This window comes from Melanerpes formicivorus, unplaced genomic scaffold (genome assembly GCF_026170545.1).
Source record: "Melanerpes formicivorus ecotype bairdi unplaced genomic scaffold, bMelFor1.0.p_v2 SCAF_14, whole genome shotgun sequence".
In the NCBI taxonomy this organism is placed as follows: domain Eukaryota; kingdom Metazoa; phylum Chordata; class Aves; order Piciformes; family Picidae; genus Melanerpes; species Melanerpes formicivorus.
In genome coordinates, this window is record NW_027142366.1 from 17,335,987 (window position 1) to 17,352,082 (window position 16,096).

The 16,096-nt window shown below is 53.1% G+C and overlaps 1 protein-coding gene across 6 annotated transcripts in view; it reads right to left on the reverse strand.

The window, feature by feature from the left end:
• The window catches only part of NPRL3 (NPR3 like, GATOR1 complex subunit), an 86,907-nt gene extending 75,897 nt beyond the window's left edge, over positions 1–11,010 (reverse strand). For 2 of the 6 annotated variants that reach the window (XM_068147229.1, XM_068147227.1), the window contains exons 1-3: positions 10,849–11,010; positions 8,651–8,720; positions 1,723–1,761 (exon numbers count right to left, since the gene is read on the reverse strand). In XM_068147229.1, coding sequence (XP_068003330.1) covers positions 1,723–1,761; positions 8,651–8,720; positions 10,849–10,966 — 227 coding nt within the window. In that variant the 5' untranslated portion in view covers positions 10,967–11,010. Of the gene's footprint in view, positions 1–1,114; positions 1,137–1,722; positions 1,762–8,650; positions 8,721–10,848 lie in introns of those variants that run through there. The other 4 variants (XM_068147233.1, XM_068147228.1, XM_068147230.1 and 1 more) reach the window with 4 other exon arrangements.
• Between the last annotated feature and the right edge of the window lie 5,086 nt (positions 11,011–16,096).

Genomic DNA, 16,096 nt, shown 5'->3' on the forward strand with positions numbered 1-16,096 from the left:
TTACAGACAAGTGTGGTGCTGAAGGCATCCAGCTGCCCCCCATGACACCTCCTGTCTGCCCTGCCCTGTACATGGCTCTGTGGGGAAGAAGAGTTTAAAAGGTTGGGTTTGTAGAGGCCTCAGGTTCTTCTCACTAGCAGAGACTTCTCTTTCTGGGAGAGTACTGCAGCTGCATCCAAGTGACACACTCAGGACAGACAAAGCTGTCAATTCAATCCATGACAGGTGGGCTACAGGGGTGCTGCCCGATGGGTACAGACACCTAGGATCACCACAAGCTCTCCCCAGAGTGACCTGGACTCCAGCTCCATTCTCCTCCTCTGATGGCCTAGAAATGTATTGGGTTTGCTGGGCTGGGGGGTGGTGGTTTGCCCACTATGCCATTTCCTGGGCCTCAGGTATGCTAGGGGCGTTAGAGGACAGCAGACACACTGCTCTCACCATTTGTACTCACTGCTGTACCTTAGAAAGTAACAGTTTCACTTGATGTACTTTAGCACTGATTTTCAATCTCTAGGTCCTATGATGATGAGCTAAAAATTGTAGGCTAATGAGAGCCAAAGAGTTTGTGAGAGGCAGATTAGGTTCCACAGCTGGGCAGCAACAGCCCCTTCTCCTTTTACAGGATTAGTCTGGGCACTGTGATTTCCAGAGGGAAGCAAACATCTCCTCTGCTCAGGAACTCAGCAGGCAGAAACTAAATACAAAACCCAAAAGCTCTGATTTGCCCCAAGTATCCCACCAGTCTTATCACCAGCTCAATGGAGCAGCAGCAGCAGTATGGTACAAACCACACCAGTGCAGATTAACTGTCAGCAGCATCTCCTCTGGAAACCAGCTGAAACCACAAACTGCTGTAGCAAAAGCAAAAGGAGGGGGAAAGACTCTCAAGCACAAACTCATTGATGTGCCACAGGAATTCAAAGTGAGGCTTTTATATGCCACTCTTCTCTGAAGTACTTTAGACTGGGAGCATCTTGGTGTGAAGCAGGGACTAGTGTAATACTTCTGGGGTCCTGGGGAGAGATTTTTTCACTGTGAGGGTGAGGGGACACTGGAGAAGGCTGCCCAGGGGGTTGCGGAGTCTCCATCTCTGGAGGTATTCCAAACCCACCTGGATGTGTTCCTGTGTGATCTGCTCTAGGTGCTCCTGCTCTGGACTGGATGATCTTTCAAGGTCCCTTCTGGCCCCTAACCTTCTGTGATTCTGTGATCAGCACTACTCCCTCCACATCTTCCAAAAGGGAACATGATGCAGCCATCCAGTTCAGCTTAGTGGGGCACCAGGAACAAGTAACCAGCACAGCTGCTCCAAGCCAGGTCTCTGAAGAGCTCTCCATTATCACAGGGGGACTGAAGAGTTTCCTCACTGACCACCTCACTCGGTGCTGAGCCAAATGCAATTTGGTTTAGGGCTCCTTGTTGGAATAACCACAGTACCAAGGCCAGACTTGGGAGGATCACAACCTTCCTCAGCTCCTTTGTTCCCAGATCTGGGACAGCAGCACCCCCATTCTGGATACCCTGCAGTAACATTGGCAAGACCCTTTGTAATTATCCTGGCAGAAAGCTTCAGCAACACCTTTCCTGCAGCCACTGTGATTTAGCATGGAATTATCTCATCACTCAGTGTGAAAACAGAAACAGAGCACAATTAAAAGGGTGGTGAGAGAAGAAAGCCATTCTAGACACAGGTGATTTGTTCAGCACATTTGGTCTTACCCTGAAACCAATTGCTCATCAGTTAGAGGACATTGGTCTCTGAAATGGGAAGGTGGCCATAAACACAAAACAAAACACAACAGGAGAAAATGAACAAGGCAGGTGCACAAAATACCAAAGAAACAAAAGAGAAAGAAAAAGGAAATCTCAAACCCCGGGGTTGAACTCCTGTAAAGGAAACAGAACTGCTGAGAAGAGTCAAAAGTGAATGGGAGGTGTCAAAAGCTGAGTTAATGGGAGGTGAATTCTGGGGAAGGCTGAAAGGAAGCACTTCAGTCCTCTCTGGCTGCTGCTGCTGCAAAGTGCTCCCACACAGGCTGCACTTAGAGCTGTAGCTGCACAGTGCTTCTTCCTCTGGGCTTACCTTAAGAGAGGACAGAAGAGCCTGCAATCTGGTTTCAAGCAGATTCTAAGCTTCAGTCTCTTTTCTAGACTGTTCCTAGGGTATTCCTCAAAGGAACATCCTGTGCAGCCTCAAATGACTCCACAGCTCTTTCACAATCGCTTCTGGTGCCTCCATAGCCACAAGACTTAGAAAAGAGACTTAGCCAAACACTTATTGCTGCATGCACAGCCAGGATTCTGTCTAGGGCCTTGCACACAGAGCTCCTGCTGCAGCTGCTCCCCCTCCCCAGGACCTGAACAATAGGTAGAAGCCCAGCCAGACTCACAGCACAAGCACAAAGTCATTTTCAGACTCACAGCACAAGCACAAAGTCATTTTCAGCTCTGCCTGCCCCAAGCAAAAAAAAAAAAGCAGAAACTTAGGAGAAGCAGGCTGGAAAGTTTTGAAAGCAAAGAACCTGAAAACCTTCTCCACAACAGGTACAGAGGGAGGCTCTGGTAACAGCTTCACTCACTTTCATGTCAGAGAAACAAACACCTATTTTCATTTTAAGAGCCAACTGCTTTTTTTCTCCCCAAATAACAAGGAAAGGGGGGGTGGGGGGGTGGTAAAAAGGACTTGCTGCCTGAAACCAATCCCTTAACTATACTGGTTGGAACTAGATGATCCTTGTGGTCCCTTCCAACCCTGAATGAAACTATGAAACTATGAAACTATCTGAATCAAGTTTTATTCTGCCCATGTTAGAAAAGGGGAGACAAAATGTAAACCTCCACCAATTATTCAACCTAAAAGACAGCAGATTTCTCCTGGTCAGGCTAAAAAGGGAACCTAGGAGCAATCCCAAATGACACAAAGGGGGTGACAGGACAGGAAGGGTGGCCTAGGGGATGGAGGGAATGAATGGAAAAGCTCAGAGAAAGGAAGCCTTTCAGCACAACCATCAGGACAAACACTGGAGTCCAGTGAAAGAGGGACAGAGGATGCAGAAATGTTATCACAGAACTACTGTTTGTTAGAAAGGGACATTCATGGCCTTGTTTGTCACTAACCTGGGGGGGCTGGGGGGGTGTTGTAACAGAAGCATTTGGCCAATTTATGACATCAGTGCTGTGGAACTTGCACAGTGAGATGGTTAAGAGGAAAATTAAGGAAAAAAAAAACAACCAAAAAAAATCATGAGAGGTAGAATTGTTAGATCTGACAACAGGGATCAGAGGTCTGTAAAGTCCCCAGACTGGGTTTCATCTGCTTGCGTCAGAAATAGTGTGGCCAGCAGGAGCAGGGAAGTCATTGTGCCCCTGTGCTCAGCACTGCTCAGGCCACACCTTGAGTCCTGTGTCCAGCTCTGGGCTCCTCAGTTTAAGAAGGACATTGAGACACTTGAATGTGTCCAGAGAAGTTGGTGAGGGGTTTGGAACACAAGCCCTATGAGGAGAGGCTGAGGGAGCTGGGATTGTTTAGCCTGGAGAAGAGGAGGCTCAGGGGAGACTTTCTTGCTCTCTGCAACTTCCTGAAGGGAGGTTGTAGCCAGGTGGGGGTTGGTCTCTTCTCCTAGGCAACCAGAACAAGAGGACACAGTCTCAAGCTGTGCCAGGGGAAGTTTAGGCTGGAGGTGAGGAGAAAGTTCTTCACTGAGCGAGTCATTCATCATTGGGATGTGCTGCCCAGGGAGGTGGTGGAGTCATCGTCCCTGGAGGTGTTCAAGAAGGGATTGGAAGTGGCACTTGGTGCCATGATTTATTCATCATGAGGTGTTGGTGACAGGTTGGACTTGATGATCTCTGAGGTCTTTTCCAACCTTATTGCTTCTATTATTCTATTATTCTATTATTCTAACCTCCTTCACTTAGTGATGCCACTGAAAAATGTCAAGCCTGCTGTCACCAAGGTGGCTGCAAACTCAGCTTCACCACAATGCTTGCTTGCTGACTGCACCACCACCAGAGGAACGACAAAAACCATTCCAAACCCACTGAACAAAACAAAAAAGGGCTTCAAGGGAGCCCTTGCCTCACATTTTTTTTACCCCAGGGAAAACCAAACACAGCCAAGCAAAAAAACCCACACACTTCCAGCCTGGCAGGCATTTCCATCAGCTGGGAGGAGGGGAGGAGTATTACTGCTACAGCACTCAACACTGAAGGATGCTTCTGAAGAGAGCAAACATGAAAGGCTGAGAGAAGTCTACAAAAGAGAGACACTTGACAGGCAATTTGTTTTGACAGTGGCAGATTCTCCTCAATACCTTTCTGCTACGTGGCTGCCATCAACACACCTCAACCACTTCTGCTGCTTGACTTGGTTTGAAAAGGAAGGGGGAAAAAAAACATCTGTACTCTGAAGAGCCAAGCACACAACTTCACTGGGGAGGAACTAATACAGGCAAATATACACCAGTGGCCAAGAGGCAGGACTGTCATGAATAGGCTGCAACTCTCCCTGAAAGCCATAGAGCTCACCAACAACCAGGCAATTTGAGTCTGAAGGCTAAAAGAGATCCAATTATGCACCCAAACATGCCCTGGGGAAATGCAGAGTTAAGGCACCTCAAATGATGTCATTTTGCCCTTTCTGCCCTTCCAATGGATTCCCATTGGAAGGGCAGAAAGGGCAAAATCACATCATGGATGTGACATGGATGTGACATTGGAAATCCATTGGAAAACAATTTTTTACCTGAAGGGAGGTTGGAGCCAGGTGGGGGTTGGGCTCTGCTCCCAGGCAACCACCAACAGAACAAGAGGACACAGCCTCAAGCTGTGCCAGGGGAGGTTCAGGCTGGATGTTAGGAAGAAGTTCTTCCCAGAGAGAGAGATTGGCCATGGAAATGTGCTGCTCAGGGAGGTGGTGGAGTCACCATCACTGGAGGTGTTTAGGAAGAGCCTGGCTGAAGCCCTTGGTGCCATGGTTGAGTTGATCAGATGGTGCTGGGGGAGAGGTTGGACTTGGTGATCTCTATGGTCTTTTCCAACCTGGTTGATTCCATTCTATTCTATTCTATTCTATTCTATTCTATTCTATTCTATTCTATTCTATTCTATTCTATTCTATTTCTATTCTATTTCTATTTCTATTCTATTCTAATTCTATTCTATTCTAATTCTATTCTAATAGTATTCTATTCTGAGGCCATAATGCATACACCTCAGCTGCTCCAGAAGAGGTCACTTCAAAAGTGGATCTGTCCTCCCATAGCTCAGGGAAAAAAGCAGCAGTGAACCTTATCCAGGATGCAGCTGCTGCTAGGATGTTAGTAAATTCAAGAAATAACCTTTGCTGCTGAACATGAAACATGGGAAAGCATGTGCTGGACCCCAGTATTGGTCTCTAGCAGAGCCAATGCTTTCAGAGCAAGATGGGCAGAGACCAACAGGATGGCATTCAACAAGTCCAAGTGCCAGGGGCTGCACTTTGGCCACGGCAACCCCAGGCAGAGCTACAGGCTGGGGTCAGAGTGGCTGAGAGCAGCCAGGCAGAGAGGGACCTGGGGGTACTGGTTGGCAGCAGCTGAGCATGAGCCAGCAGTGTGCCCAGGTGGCCAAGAGGGCCAATGGCATCCTGGCCTGCATCAGAAATAGTGTGGCCAGCAGGAGCAGGGAAGTCATTGTGCCCCTGTACTCTGCATTGGTTAAGCCACACCTTGAGTCCTGTGTCCAGTTCTGGGCCCCTCAGTTTAAGAAGGACATTGAGAGACTTGGAAGGTATCCAGAGAAGGGCAACAAGGCTGGGGAGTGGTCTGGAGCACAGCCCTGTGAGGAGAGGCTGAGGGAGCTGGGGTTGTTTAGCCTGGAGAAGAGGAGGCTCAGGGGTGACCTCATTGCCCTCTACAACTACCTGAAAGGTGGTTGTAGCCAGGAAGGGGTTGGTCTCTTCTCTCTAGCAACCAGCACCAGAACAAGAGGTCACAGTCTCAAGCTGCACCAGGGGAAGTTTAGGCTGGAGGTGAGGAGAAAGTTCTTCACTGAGGGAGTCATTGGTCATTGGAATCTGCTGCCCAGGGAGGTGGTGGAGTCCCCATCCCTGGAGGTGTTCAAGAGGGGATTGGATGTGGCACTTGGTGCCATGGTCTAGTCATGAGGTCTGTGGTGACAGGTTGGACTTGATGATCTTTGAGGTCTCTTCCTACCTTAGTGATACTGTGATAAACACTTCTCCTCCTCTGTTTCCCTGCAGGTGCAAGGCAGCTACAGACAGATCCACAGGAGGTAACACTAAGTCACTAAGGTGACTTCCTGCTGGCAGAACAACGTTGTTTGACAGCTCAGTTTCAGCTAACTCAACACAAGGCTTACAAACACTGGCTTTAGGAAGAGCCAGGGCAGACTCTGCTGCATGGATTTGTTTGGATTGCTTGTGCACAAAACTGCACAAGTGCTAAGTTCTTTCTACTGAAGATCACCACCACAGAGGGGGATCTCTGCCTTAATATTCTTCTGTTCAGCACTTCAGACCTCTCATCCTTTGCACTTAGTGAGCTCAGCTGAGAGATCAGAAATTCTTTTAAACACTAAAAGCTTAACTGCAAACACCTGACTAGGAGATTAGGCCCTGACTTTCAAACCCAGAGCTCTGCTTACCACTACCACGACATAACCTCCATTCTTTGGTTAATGTAGGTTACACAGCAGCACGTTAAATCTACCCAACACCAGTTTCAGGAGGACACTAGCAGCTTGCCCATCATTTCATTCTATGATCTATGACTCATAGAATTGTCAGGGTTGGAAGGGACCTCAAGGATCAACCAGTTCCAACCCCCCTGCCATGGCCAGGGACACCTCACACTACAGCAGGTTGCTCACAGCCACCTCCAGCCTGGCTGCAAACACCTCCAGGCAGGAGGCTTCCACCACCTCCCTGGGCAACCTGTGCCAGGCTCTCACCACCCTCATGGGGAAGAATTCTTCCTGACATCCAACCTGAATCTACCCATTTCTAGTTTTGTTTCATTCCCCCCAAGTCCTATCACTCCCTGACAGCCTCAAAAGTCCCTCCCCAGCTTTCTTGTAGCCCCCTTCAGATATTGGAAGGCCACAAGAAGGTCTTCTCCAGACTGAATTGCTAACAGCTTTTCCTACATGAGTAGCAGTCATGCATCACACTAATTCAGCACCATGGGCAACATCCTGAGAAAGCATCAAGTGCTCTGCCCAAATGGCAGAGGCAACAGGAACCAGCTCTGGACAGAAGCTGGTACCATTCCAACACCTTTTCATCTATCTACAGAAATACCAGAGCCAGGCTTTGGCACAGCAACCAACAAAATCCCTGAGATAAGCAGTGAATGTGTGCACTCAGCCTCTCTCCTGTGCTGCCATCCACAGCACACTCTGAAACACCTTCACCAAATATACAGACCCAGGGCTTGCCTCCCGTGGGAGCTGTCCCTGTGCTGCACTGCACTCCTTGCAGACATGACACAAGGCTGCACCTGACGGTCTCGGAGCCACCAGAAGAGGCAAAAGACAAAGGACTGGAAGCAAAATGAGTTTTCACGAGATGCCAGTCCTAGGAAAAACAAAGAAACTGATCTAGTCTACTGTCATGGGTGACTTTTAACTGCAGCTAAGCCATGCTCAGGCATAAAATTAACCACGAGTCTGCATTTTGCAAGGCTGGGATCGAAATTTCCTTTCTAAGGGCAACTGCTGAGTACTTTTTTTACTGCTCTGTGAAAGAAGAACAGCAGCTCCCCCATTTTATTAATACTGGAGATTAAAAACACGTATCACAGAAAAAGATCTGCCTTTTTCTTTCCCAGATTTGCCTCCTCTCTGATGGTGATAAACTTAGAACAACCCTGCAGCAGATTTCAGATTTCCCACACACAGTCATTAGAGGATCCAGCCCCTGTTGACTGCATTGGTTACCCTCTTACTGAAAAAATAACCCCACCATCCCCAAGGCTCAAGTTTCCTTTCCAGGTCCTATTTCACACCCCCCACACCCCCCAGACACAAAGGCAGCTATACCTGGAGAAACAAAGTGTAGTTATTCATTAGTGCATGGATACAACAGGTACATGAGCTAGGGAAGGATCTGAGGCAGCTGAAGAATGGATCTGGTTAGAGGGAGGCAGGCAGAGGGAAGTGGGGTTTTGCCAAAGGATGCATACTTCTAGTTTGGAAAGAGCAATATTGTCTCACAAGCTGTTAGTAGTTGGAGGCTGGTACTTTAGCCTAGTGTCTTAGTTATAAAGAAGAACAGGAAGTTTCTGGACATCTTTGAGTAAAAGGTAAATGAAGTAGGGGTTTGGATACAGAAGAACAATACAGATATGTCTTATGCCATTCCATTCATTTGCTGGCTAGGACACAGTTTGGGCAGCACAAACTATAACACAGGCACAAAATACCTGACCTACAGCTTGCCCAGAACACAACAGATTCAGCAATCCCTCATGAGACCCTCCTGGTTGCTGAGCACCAATGTGCTCCACGTGTCATTAAATACCTTAGTGGCAGGTTATCTTCTATCCAGTCAGAAAGAATTTGCCTACTGAACTAGGAGGCAAGAGAGCAAGAGGTCACCTCCCTGCTGCTTCAAACTCTAGGGCAAGGAGAAATGTTTCCCCCCTACCTGGAGTCCCCATCTTGATCTTCTGTGGTATCTCCAGAGCTGTTGACAGCATATCGGCTCCTGGGTTTATCTGAAGCAAAGGATAAGGAGATTGTTCCTTTACCAAGTTGGGTTTAAAGTCTGTGTGTTAAGAGAATATTTGCCTGTGCCCTTAAAAACATTTATCTGTAAGGCAGATCTTCAAAAGCAGGTGCAGGAAGCCCATTCCTTTTCAGGTAGATGAAGCATAGCTTGGGGGGTTGGGGCTTTTTTAACCCTCAATTGAAAGAAAGAGAAAGAGGATTTTCATCTTCAGGCCATAAAGAAGTAAAATATCCATAGAAACAGATTCTCTCCCAAGTGCCAGGGAACAGTCTGCAGTTCAAGAGGGTGGAAGAGAAAATTCTGACCCACGCATTTCCCTCATTCTTGCTCAGGTTTGGGACAATGACAACGCTCCAGTGTCCTGCAGGCATGCTTCTCGGAACCCTTTACCCACAAAAGGCAGGAGGGGAAGGCAGGGAAAGAGGCAGCTAAAAAAACCCAACTGTCTTCTCAGATTTTACCCATAAAACCAAAAAGATACTCAAAGCTGGCTCCCTCCTGGTCCAAAGCAACTCCCGAAGCAAAGAGAGGTGTCAAACCTCCAGTGACACATGGCAGTAAGCCTGAGACACAAGACAAACACCCTCAGCACCTTCAGGCCTCACAGCAAGGCACTGGCCCACTGGTGAGGCCAGGTGGGACACTGACCCCAACCACATCCATCCTGCCTCAGCCCCCACAGCCCCCAGGCAAAACAGAGCCTGGCCTCAGATCCCATCCTGGATCAGGAATCTTGGAGGGAGAGGTAAAACCAACACTGGCTCCACAGCAGAGTGACAGCACTTGGAAGTTCCTGCGCTCCCATGTGCCAGGAGAAATGAACCTTCTGGCCCCCCATTATTCAACAGAAGTGATCAAAAGCTCTTCCACCCTTCACTGGTTAAAGCTCACTTGGCATCTCTCCCAGATCAGTGCCTTCACCTCTCACCCTGCCTCCTCCTTCCCCTACAGCACCACTCCAGCTGGCCCAGGCATGGCATGGCACCTGGTCAAAAACACCTGGCACTGACTTGTTTGATTAACACCCATGTAGGAGGGGTGCCAGGTCCTCACGGTGGGGATGAGATGGGAGGTGGGGGGTGGTGCCAGGCTCCGATGGTGGGGATGAGATGGGAGGTGGGGGGTGGTGCCAGGCTCCGATGGTGGGGATGAGATGGGAGGTGGGGGGTGGTGCCAGGCTCCCATGGTGGGGATGAGATGGGAGGTGGGGGGTGGTGCCAGGCTCCCATGGTGGGTATGAGGTGGGGGGGGAGGGCGTGGTGGCAGGTGTCCATGGTGTGTATGAGATGTGGGGGTTGGTGGCAGGCCCCCAAGGTGGGTATGAGATGTGGGGGGTGGTGCCAGGCACCCATGCCGGGTATGAGATGTGGGGGGTGGTGCCAGGCGCCCATGGTGGGTATGAGATGTGGGGGGTGGTGCCAGGTGCCCATGGTGGGTATGAGATGTGGGGGGTGGTGCCAGGTGCCCATGGTGGGTATGAGATGTGCGGGGTGGTGCCAGGTCCCCGTGGTGGGTATGAGATGTGGGGGGTGGTGCCAGGCCCCCATGGTGGGTATGAGATGTGGGGGTTGGTGGCAGGCCCCCAAGGTGGGTATGAGATGTGGGGGGTGGTGCCAGGCGCCCATGGTGGGTATGAGATGTGAGGGGTGGTGCCAGGTCCCCGTGGTGGGTATGAGATGTGGGGGGTGGTGCCAGGCGCCCATGGTGGGTATGGGATGTGTAAGGGGTGCCAAGCCTCCGCAGCATGAGAGGTGTAAGGGATGCCAGGACCCCGGAGGGGCGTGTGGTCTGTGGGGGGCACCAGGCCCTGACGGTGTGCGGCGTGTGGGGCTGAGGGGTGCCAGACCCGCAGGCAGGGGCCGAGGCACGGGCGGGTGTGTGGGCGGTGCGGGGTAGCAGCCTCAGAGGGGGTGCGGGGAGGAGCCGGGCCCGGGCGGGGGCTCGGGCAGCGCCGGTGCGGTGCGGTGCGGTGCGGTGCGGTGCCGTGCCGTGCCGCGCCGAGCCGCGCCATGCCGCGCCGCGCCGTGCCGCGCCGTGCCGAGCCGCGCCGAGCCGTGCCGCGCCATGCCGTGCCGTGCCGTGCCGTGCGGGGCCCCGCGGCGTCGCGCACTTACTGGCCTGTGCGGCGGGGTGCTCGGCGCCGCGCTGGAAGGGGAAGCGGAAGAGCAGCTTGTTGCCGCGGCTGCCCGAGCTCACCAGGATAACGCTGATGGGGCTGGTGCTCTCGCCCATGCCGGCGCGGCTCGGCTCGGCTCGGCTCGGCACGGCCCGCAGGAAGGCCGCCGCCGCTCCCGGCTTCGGCTTCCGCTTCCGCCCGCAGCCCGGCACCGGCCCGCGGCTCCCGGAGCGGCGGATGCGGAGCTGGCGCAGGGGCTGGCGACCGCCTCGGGGCCTCCCGGCAGCGGGCACGGCGCATCCGGCCGCAGCCCCTCACGGCCCGGTTCAGAGCAGAACCCCCCCGGGCCCGGCTCCCGGTGCTGCTCAGTGCCCCCCGTTCAGCACTCCATACACCTGCAGCCCCGGCTCCCAGTGCAGCCCAGTGTCCCCCGTTCAGCACTCCATACACCTGCAGCCCTGTCCCCCAGTGCAGCCCAGTGCCCCCCGTTCAGCACTCCATACACCTGCAGCCCTGTCCCCCAGTGCAGCCCAGTGCCCCCCGTTCAGCACTCCATACACCTGCAGCCCCGGCTCCCGGTGCTGCTCAGTGCCCCCCGTTCAGCACTCCATACATCTGCAGCCCTGTCCCCCAGTGCAGCCCAGTGCCCCCCGTTCAGCGCTCCATACATCTGCAGCCCTGTCCCCCAGTGCAGCCCAGTGCCCCCCGTTCAGCGCTCCATACACCTGCAGCCCTGTCCCCCAGTGCAGCCCAGTGCCCCCCGTTCAGCACTCCATACACCTGCAGCCCTGTCCCCCAGTGCAGCCCAGTGCCCCCCGTTCAGCGCTCCATACATCTGCAGCCCTGTCCCCCAGTGCAGCCCAGTGCCCCCCGTTCAGCGCTCCATACACCTGCAGCCCTGTCCCCCAGTGCAGCCCAGTGCCCCCCGTTCAGCACTCCATACACCTGCAGCCCCGGCTCCCAGCGCAGCCCAGTGCCCCCCGTTCAGCGCTCCATACACCTGCAGCCCTGTCCCCCAGTGCAGCCCAGTGCCCCCCGTTCAGCGCTCCATACACCTGCAGCCCTGTCCCCCAGTGCAGCCCAGTGCCCCCCGTTCAGCACTCCATACACCTGCAGCCCGGTCCCCCAGTGCAGCCCAGTGCCCCCCGTTCAGCACTCCATACACCTGCAGCCCGGTCCCCCAGCGCAGCCCAGTGCCCCCCGTTCAATGCTCCATACACCTGCAGCCCTGTCCCCCAGCGCAGCCCAGTGCCCCCCGTTCAGCACTCCATACACCTGCAGCCCCGGCTCCCAGTGCAGCCCAGTGCCCCCCGTTCAGACCAGCACCTCTCATGCACATGAGTCACAGGACAATACCCTCAGCTCAGACCAGTACCTATCATGGACACCAGTCTGTATCATGGAGACCAGTCCCTATTCCACACACATGGACACCATTCCTTATTCCCAGTTTATTCCAGTGCTTCATGCACCCACATCCAGAACCTCCCATCTCAGCCTGGTGCCCCCAGTTCACACAGAATCACAGACTGGGGGAGGTTGGAAGGGCCCTCTGAAGATTATCCAGTCCACCCCCCCTGCTGAAGCAGGGTCATCTACAGTAGGTTTCACAGGATGGCATCCAGGCAGTTTTGGAATGACTCCAGAGCTGGAGACTCCACCACCCCTCTGGGCAGCCTGGTCCAGTTCAGCCCTGCCAGCCCTGGAGCCCTCATGCAGGGGCTGCAGAAGGCCTTGCTGCCTGTTGCCATTTCTTTGGGTCATTTGTCACTGTTCATCCAGTTTGGTCATTAACATCTGCTGAACTTCACTAGAAGCTGGTGAAAAACAGCAGCAAGGGCTTGTTGCTGCCTCCTGGGTCAGCCTTCACAGAGTGCCCATGGGAGGCAGGCTGTGGAAGTCAGCCCTTGGCTCCCCGTGCCCACACAAGGGCTTCCTTGCTCTTGTGCCTCACATTCCTTGCTTGATCTTATGGAATGGAATGGAATGGAATGGAATGGAATGGAATGGAATGGAATGGAATGGAATGGAATGGAATAGAATAGACCAGGTTGGAAGAGACTTTCAAGATCATACAAGTTCAACCTATCACCCAGCACCATCTGATCAACTCAACCATGGCACCAAGCACCCCATCCAGTCTCTTCCTAAACGCCTCCAGTGATGGTGACTCCACCACCTCCCTGGGCAGCACATCCCAAGGGCCAATCTCTCTTTCCATGAAGAACTTCTTCCTAACATCCAGCCTAAACCTCCCCTGGCACATCTTGAGACTGTGTCCTCTTGTTCTGTTGGTGGTTGCCTGGGAGAAGAGCCCAACCCCCACCTGGCTACGACCTCCCTTCAGGGAGTTGCAGAGAGCAAGAAGGTCTCCCCTGAGCCTCCTCTTCTCCAGGCTAAGCAATCCCAGCTCCCTCAGCCTCTCCTCACAGGGCTGTGCTCCAGACCCCTCCCCAGCTTGTTGCCCTTCTCTGGACACCTTCCAGCATCTCAACATCTTTCTTGAATTGAGGAACCCAGAACTGGACACAGGACTCAAGGTGTGGCCTAACCAGTGCTGAGCACAGGGCACAAGGACTTCCCTGCTCCTGCTGGCCACACTCTTCCTGATGCAGGCCAGGATGCCCTTGGCCTTCTTGGCCACCTGGGCACACTGCTGGCTCATGTTCAGCCTCCTATCAACCACTACCCCCAGGTCCCTTTCTGCCTGGCTGCTCTCAGCCACTTTGACCCCAGCTTTTAGCACTGCGTGGGTTTGTTGCAGCCAATGTGTAGAACCTGGCACTTGGATGTGTTCAATCTCATGTCCTTGGCCTCTGCCCATCTGCCCAGCCTGGCAAGGTCCCTCTGCAGAGCTCTCCTACCCTCTAACAGGTCAACACCTGCCAGGGCTGCCAGTACTGCCACAACTTGCTTTGTGGGTCCTCTGAATTTATTCCTGCCTCTAGATCAGGGAGGGGAAGTTACTTCCTTTTGGTGCCTTCATCTTGCTTTGTGTCTAATAAATCAGAAATTATCAGCAGTTAAATTGCAGCATGTCCTGGGAGGTTGCATCCAAACTGCCTCTGTTGGATTGTCTTGCTTAGGTGTTTGAATGCTCTCAAACAGCCCAGCTCTGGATATCGCTCTGCAATCCCCCCTGGGGGGACATCGGGCAGAGGGGTGGCTGAGGGGGGAGAGGAGCAATCCCCCTACCCCCCCAGGGTACACTGCCCAGAGGGGTGGCTGAGGGGGGAGAGGAGCAATCCCCCTCCCCCTCAGGGTACACTGCCCAGAGGGGTGGCTGAGGGGGGAGAGGAGCAATCCCCCTCCCCCTCAGGGTACACTGCCCAGAGGGGTGGCTGAGGGGGGAGAGGAGCAATCCCCCTCCCCCCCAGGGTACACTGCCCAGAGGGGTGGCTGAGGGGGGAGAGGAGCACAAGGGAGTAATCTGTGGGACCATTCTCCACCAGACTGGTGATAACAATTGCGGCAAGAGAAGGTGTCACCGAGGGGAGAGACTTGCCCAAGGGCGATTAAAGAGCAGTCACATTATCATGGCAGAGCATTCCTCCTCAGCCAGAGCTGGGCAGCTGTGTTAAAAGTTCCTAGTGTGCCTGCCCTGGAGCATAGTTTTGCTTTCTTAATTACCAAATTACAGATCTATTCCTGCTGTCCAGCTCTTGGAGGCTGCAGTTTGCTTAAAGCACAGTGTTGCATCTTCTTGGCGCACTGGTAAGGAAATGAGAGAACAAAGCCAGGGTTCAGGTTCCACTTTTCAGATTCCCCCAAACTTAATTGTGCCCCAAACTTGGCAGAGCTACAGCACACATGTGTGCCAACTTCTCCCCTTGAGGGGGATGCAATCCCTGTGGAGAGTACAGGCCTGTGGGGAGAGTTATCCCTGGTCTCCCGGTGGGGACATTCAGCTGCCCACTGGATTTATAGTCAGGGCTGGTGGAAATTAGAACCCCACTTTTATATCCGGGCCTGGGGTTTGCTTCTGCCATTGAAACTCAGAAACTCTGTCAGCCTGCTGTTGGAACAGGATTGACAAAGCCCTCTGGTCACCTCTGGTGGCACTTTACAGCTTTATGACAAAGATTCATCATAGAATCAATAAGGTTGGAAAGATCATCAAGTCCAACCTGTCACCACAGACCTCATGGCTAAACCATGGCACCAAGTGCCACATCCAATCCCCTCTTGAACACCTCCAGGGATGGTGACTCCACCACCTCCCTGGGCAGCACATTTCAATGGCTAACAACTCTCTCAGTGAAGAACTTTCTTCTCACCTCCAGCCTCAGGGTAGACATTCTGCTGTGGAAGCAGCAGCAAGAGAGGATGGCAGGTCTGGGGGGACTTCCCAGAGCTTCAGTATTGGTCCTGGGACAGAGGCACTCCAGCAATCATGTCCACTTCCTTGCATTGCTGAAACCAGGGCATCCACCTCTCACTACCCTGTGGGCACCTGGAGCTCTGGGCTGGAGGAACTTGGCTGAGAGCCTCATGCAAGGACAGAGAGAGTCACTCTTCATGTCACTCTGGGGGGACATCAATGAGAATTATGCTTTTCCTACCAGGAACATTCCTGAGCTGTTCCCATCACCATTCCCAGTGCAGCCTTGATCCTGGGCAAGCAACCTCCTGCTAGCAAACCACTGTCACCTCCTGGCTGCTCTGGCTTTTCATAGAACCCTAGAATCAAGTAGGTCGGAAAAGACCTCAGGGATCATCAAGTCAAATCTATTTCCTCATACCCAATACCTCCTGACAACTAAACCATGGCTCCAAGTGCCACATCCAATCCCTTTTTGAACACCTTCAGGTCCAGGGATGGGGACTCCACCACCTCCCTGGGCAGCACATTCCAGTGGCCAATCTCTCTTTCTATGAAGAACTTCTTCCTAACATACATCCTAAACTTCCCCTGGCACAGCTTGAGACTGTGTCCTCTTGTTCTGGTGCTGGGTGCCTGGCAGCAGAGCCCAACCCCCACCTGGCTCCAACCTCCCTTCAGGGAGTTGGAGAGAGCAAGAAGGTCTCCCCTGAGCCTCCTCTTCTCCAGGCTAAGCAACCCCAGCTCCCTCAGCCTCTCCTCACAGGGCTGTGCTCCAGACCCCTCCCCAGTTTTGTTGCCCTTCTCTGGACACCTTCAAGTCTCTCAATGTCCTTCTTGAGCTGAGGGGCCCAGAGCTGGACACAGGACTCAAGGGGTGGCCTGAGCAGTGCTGAGCACAGGGCACAAGGACTTCCCTGCTCCT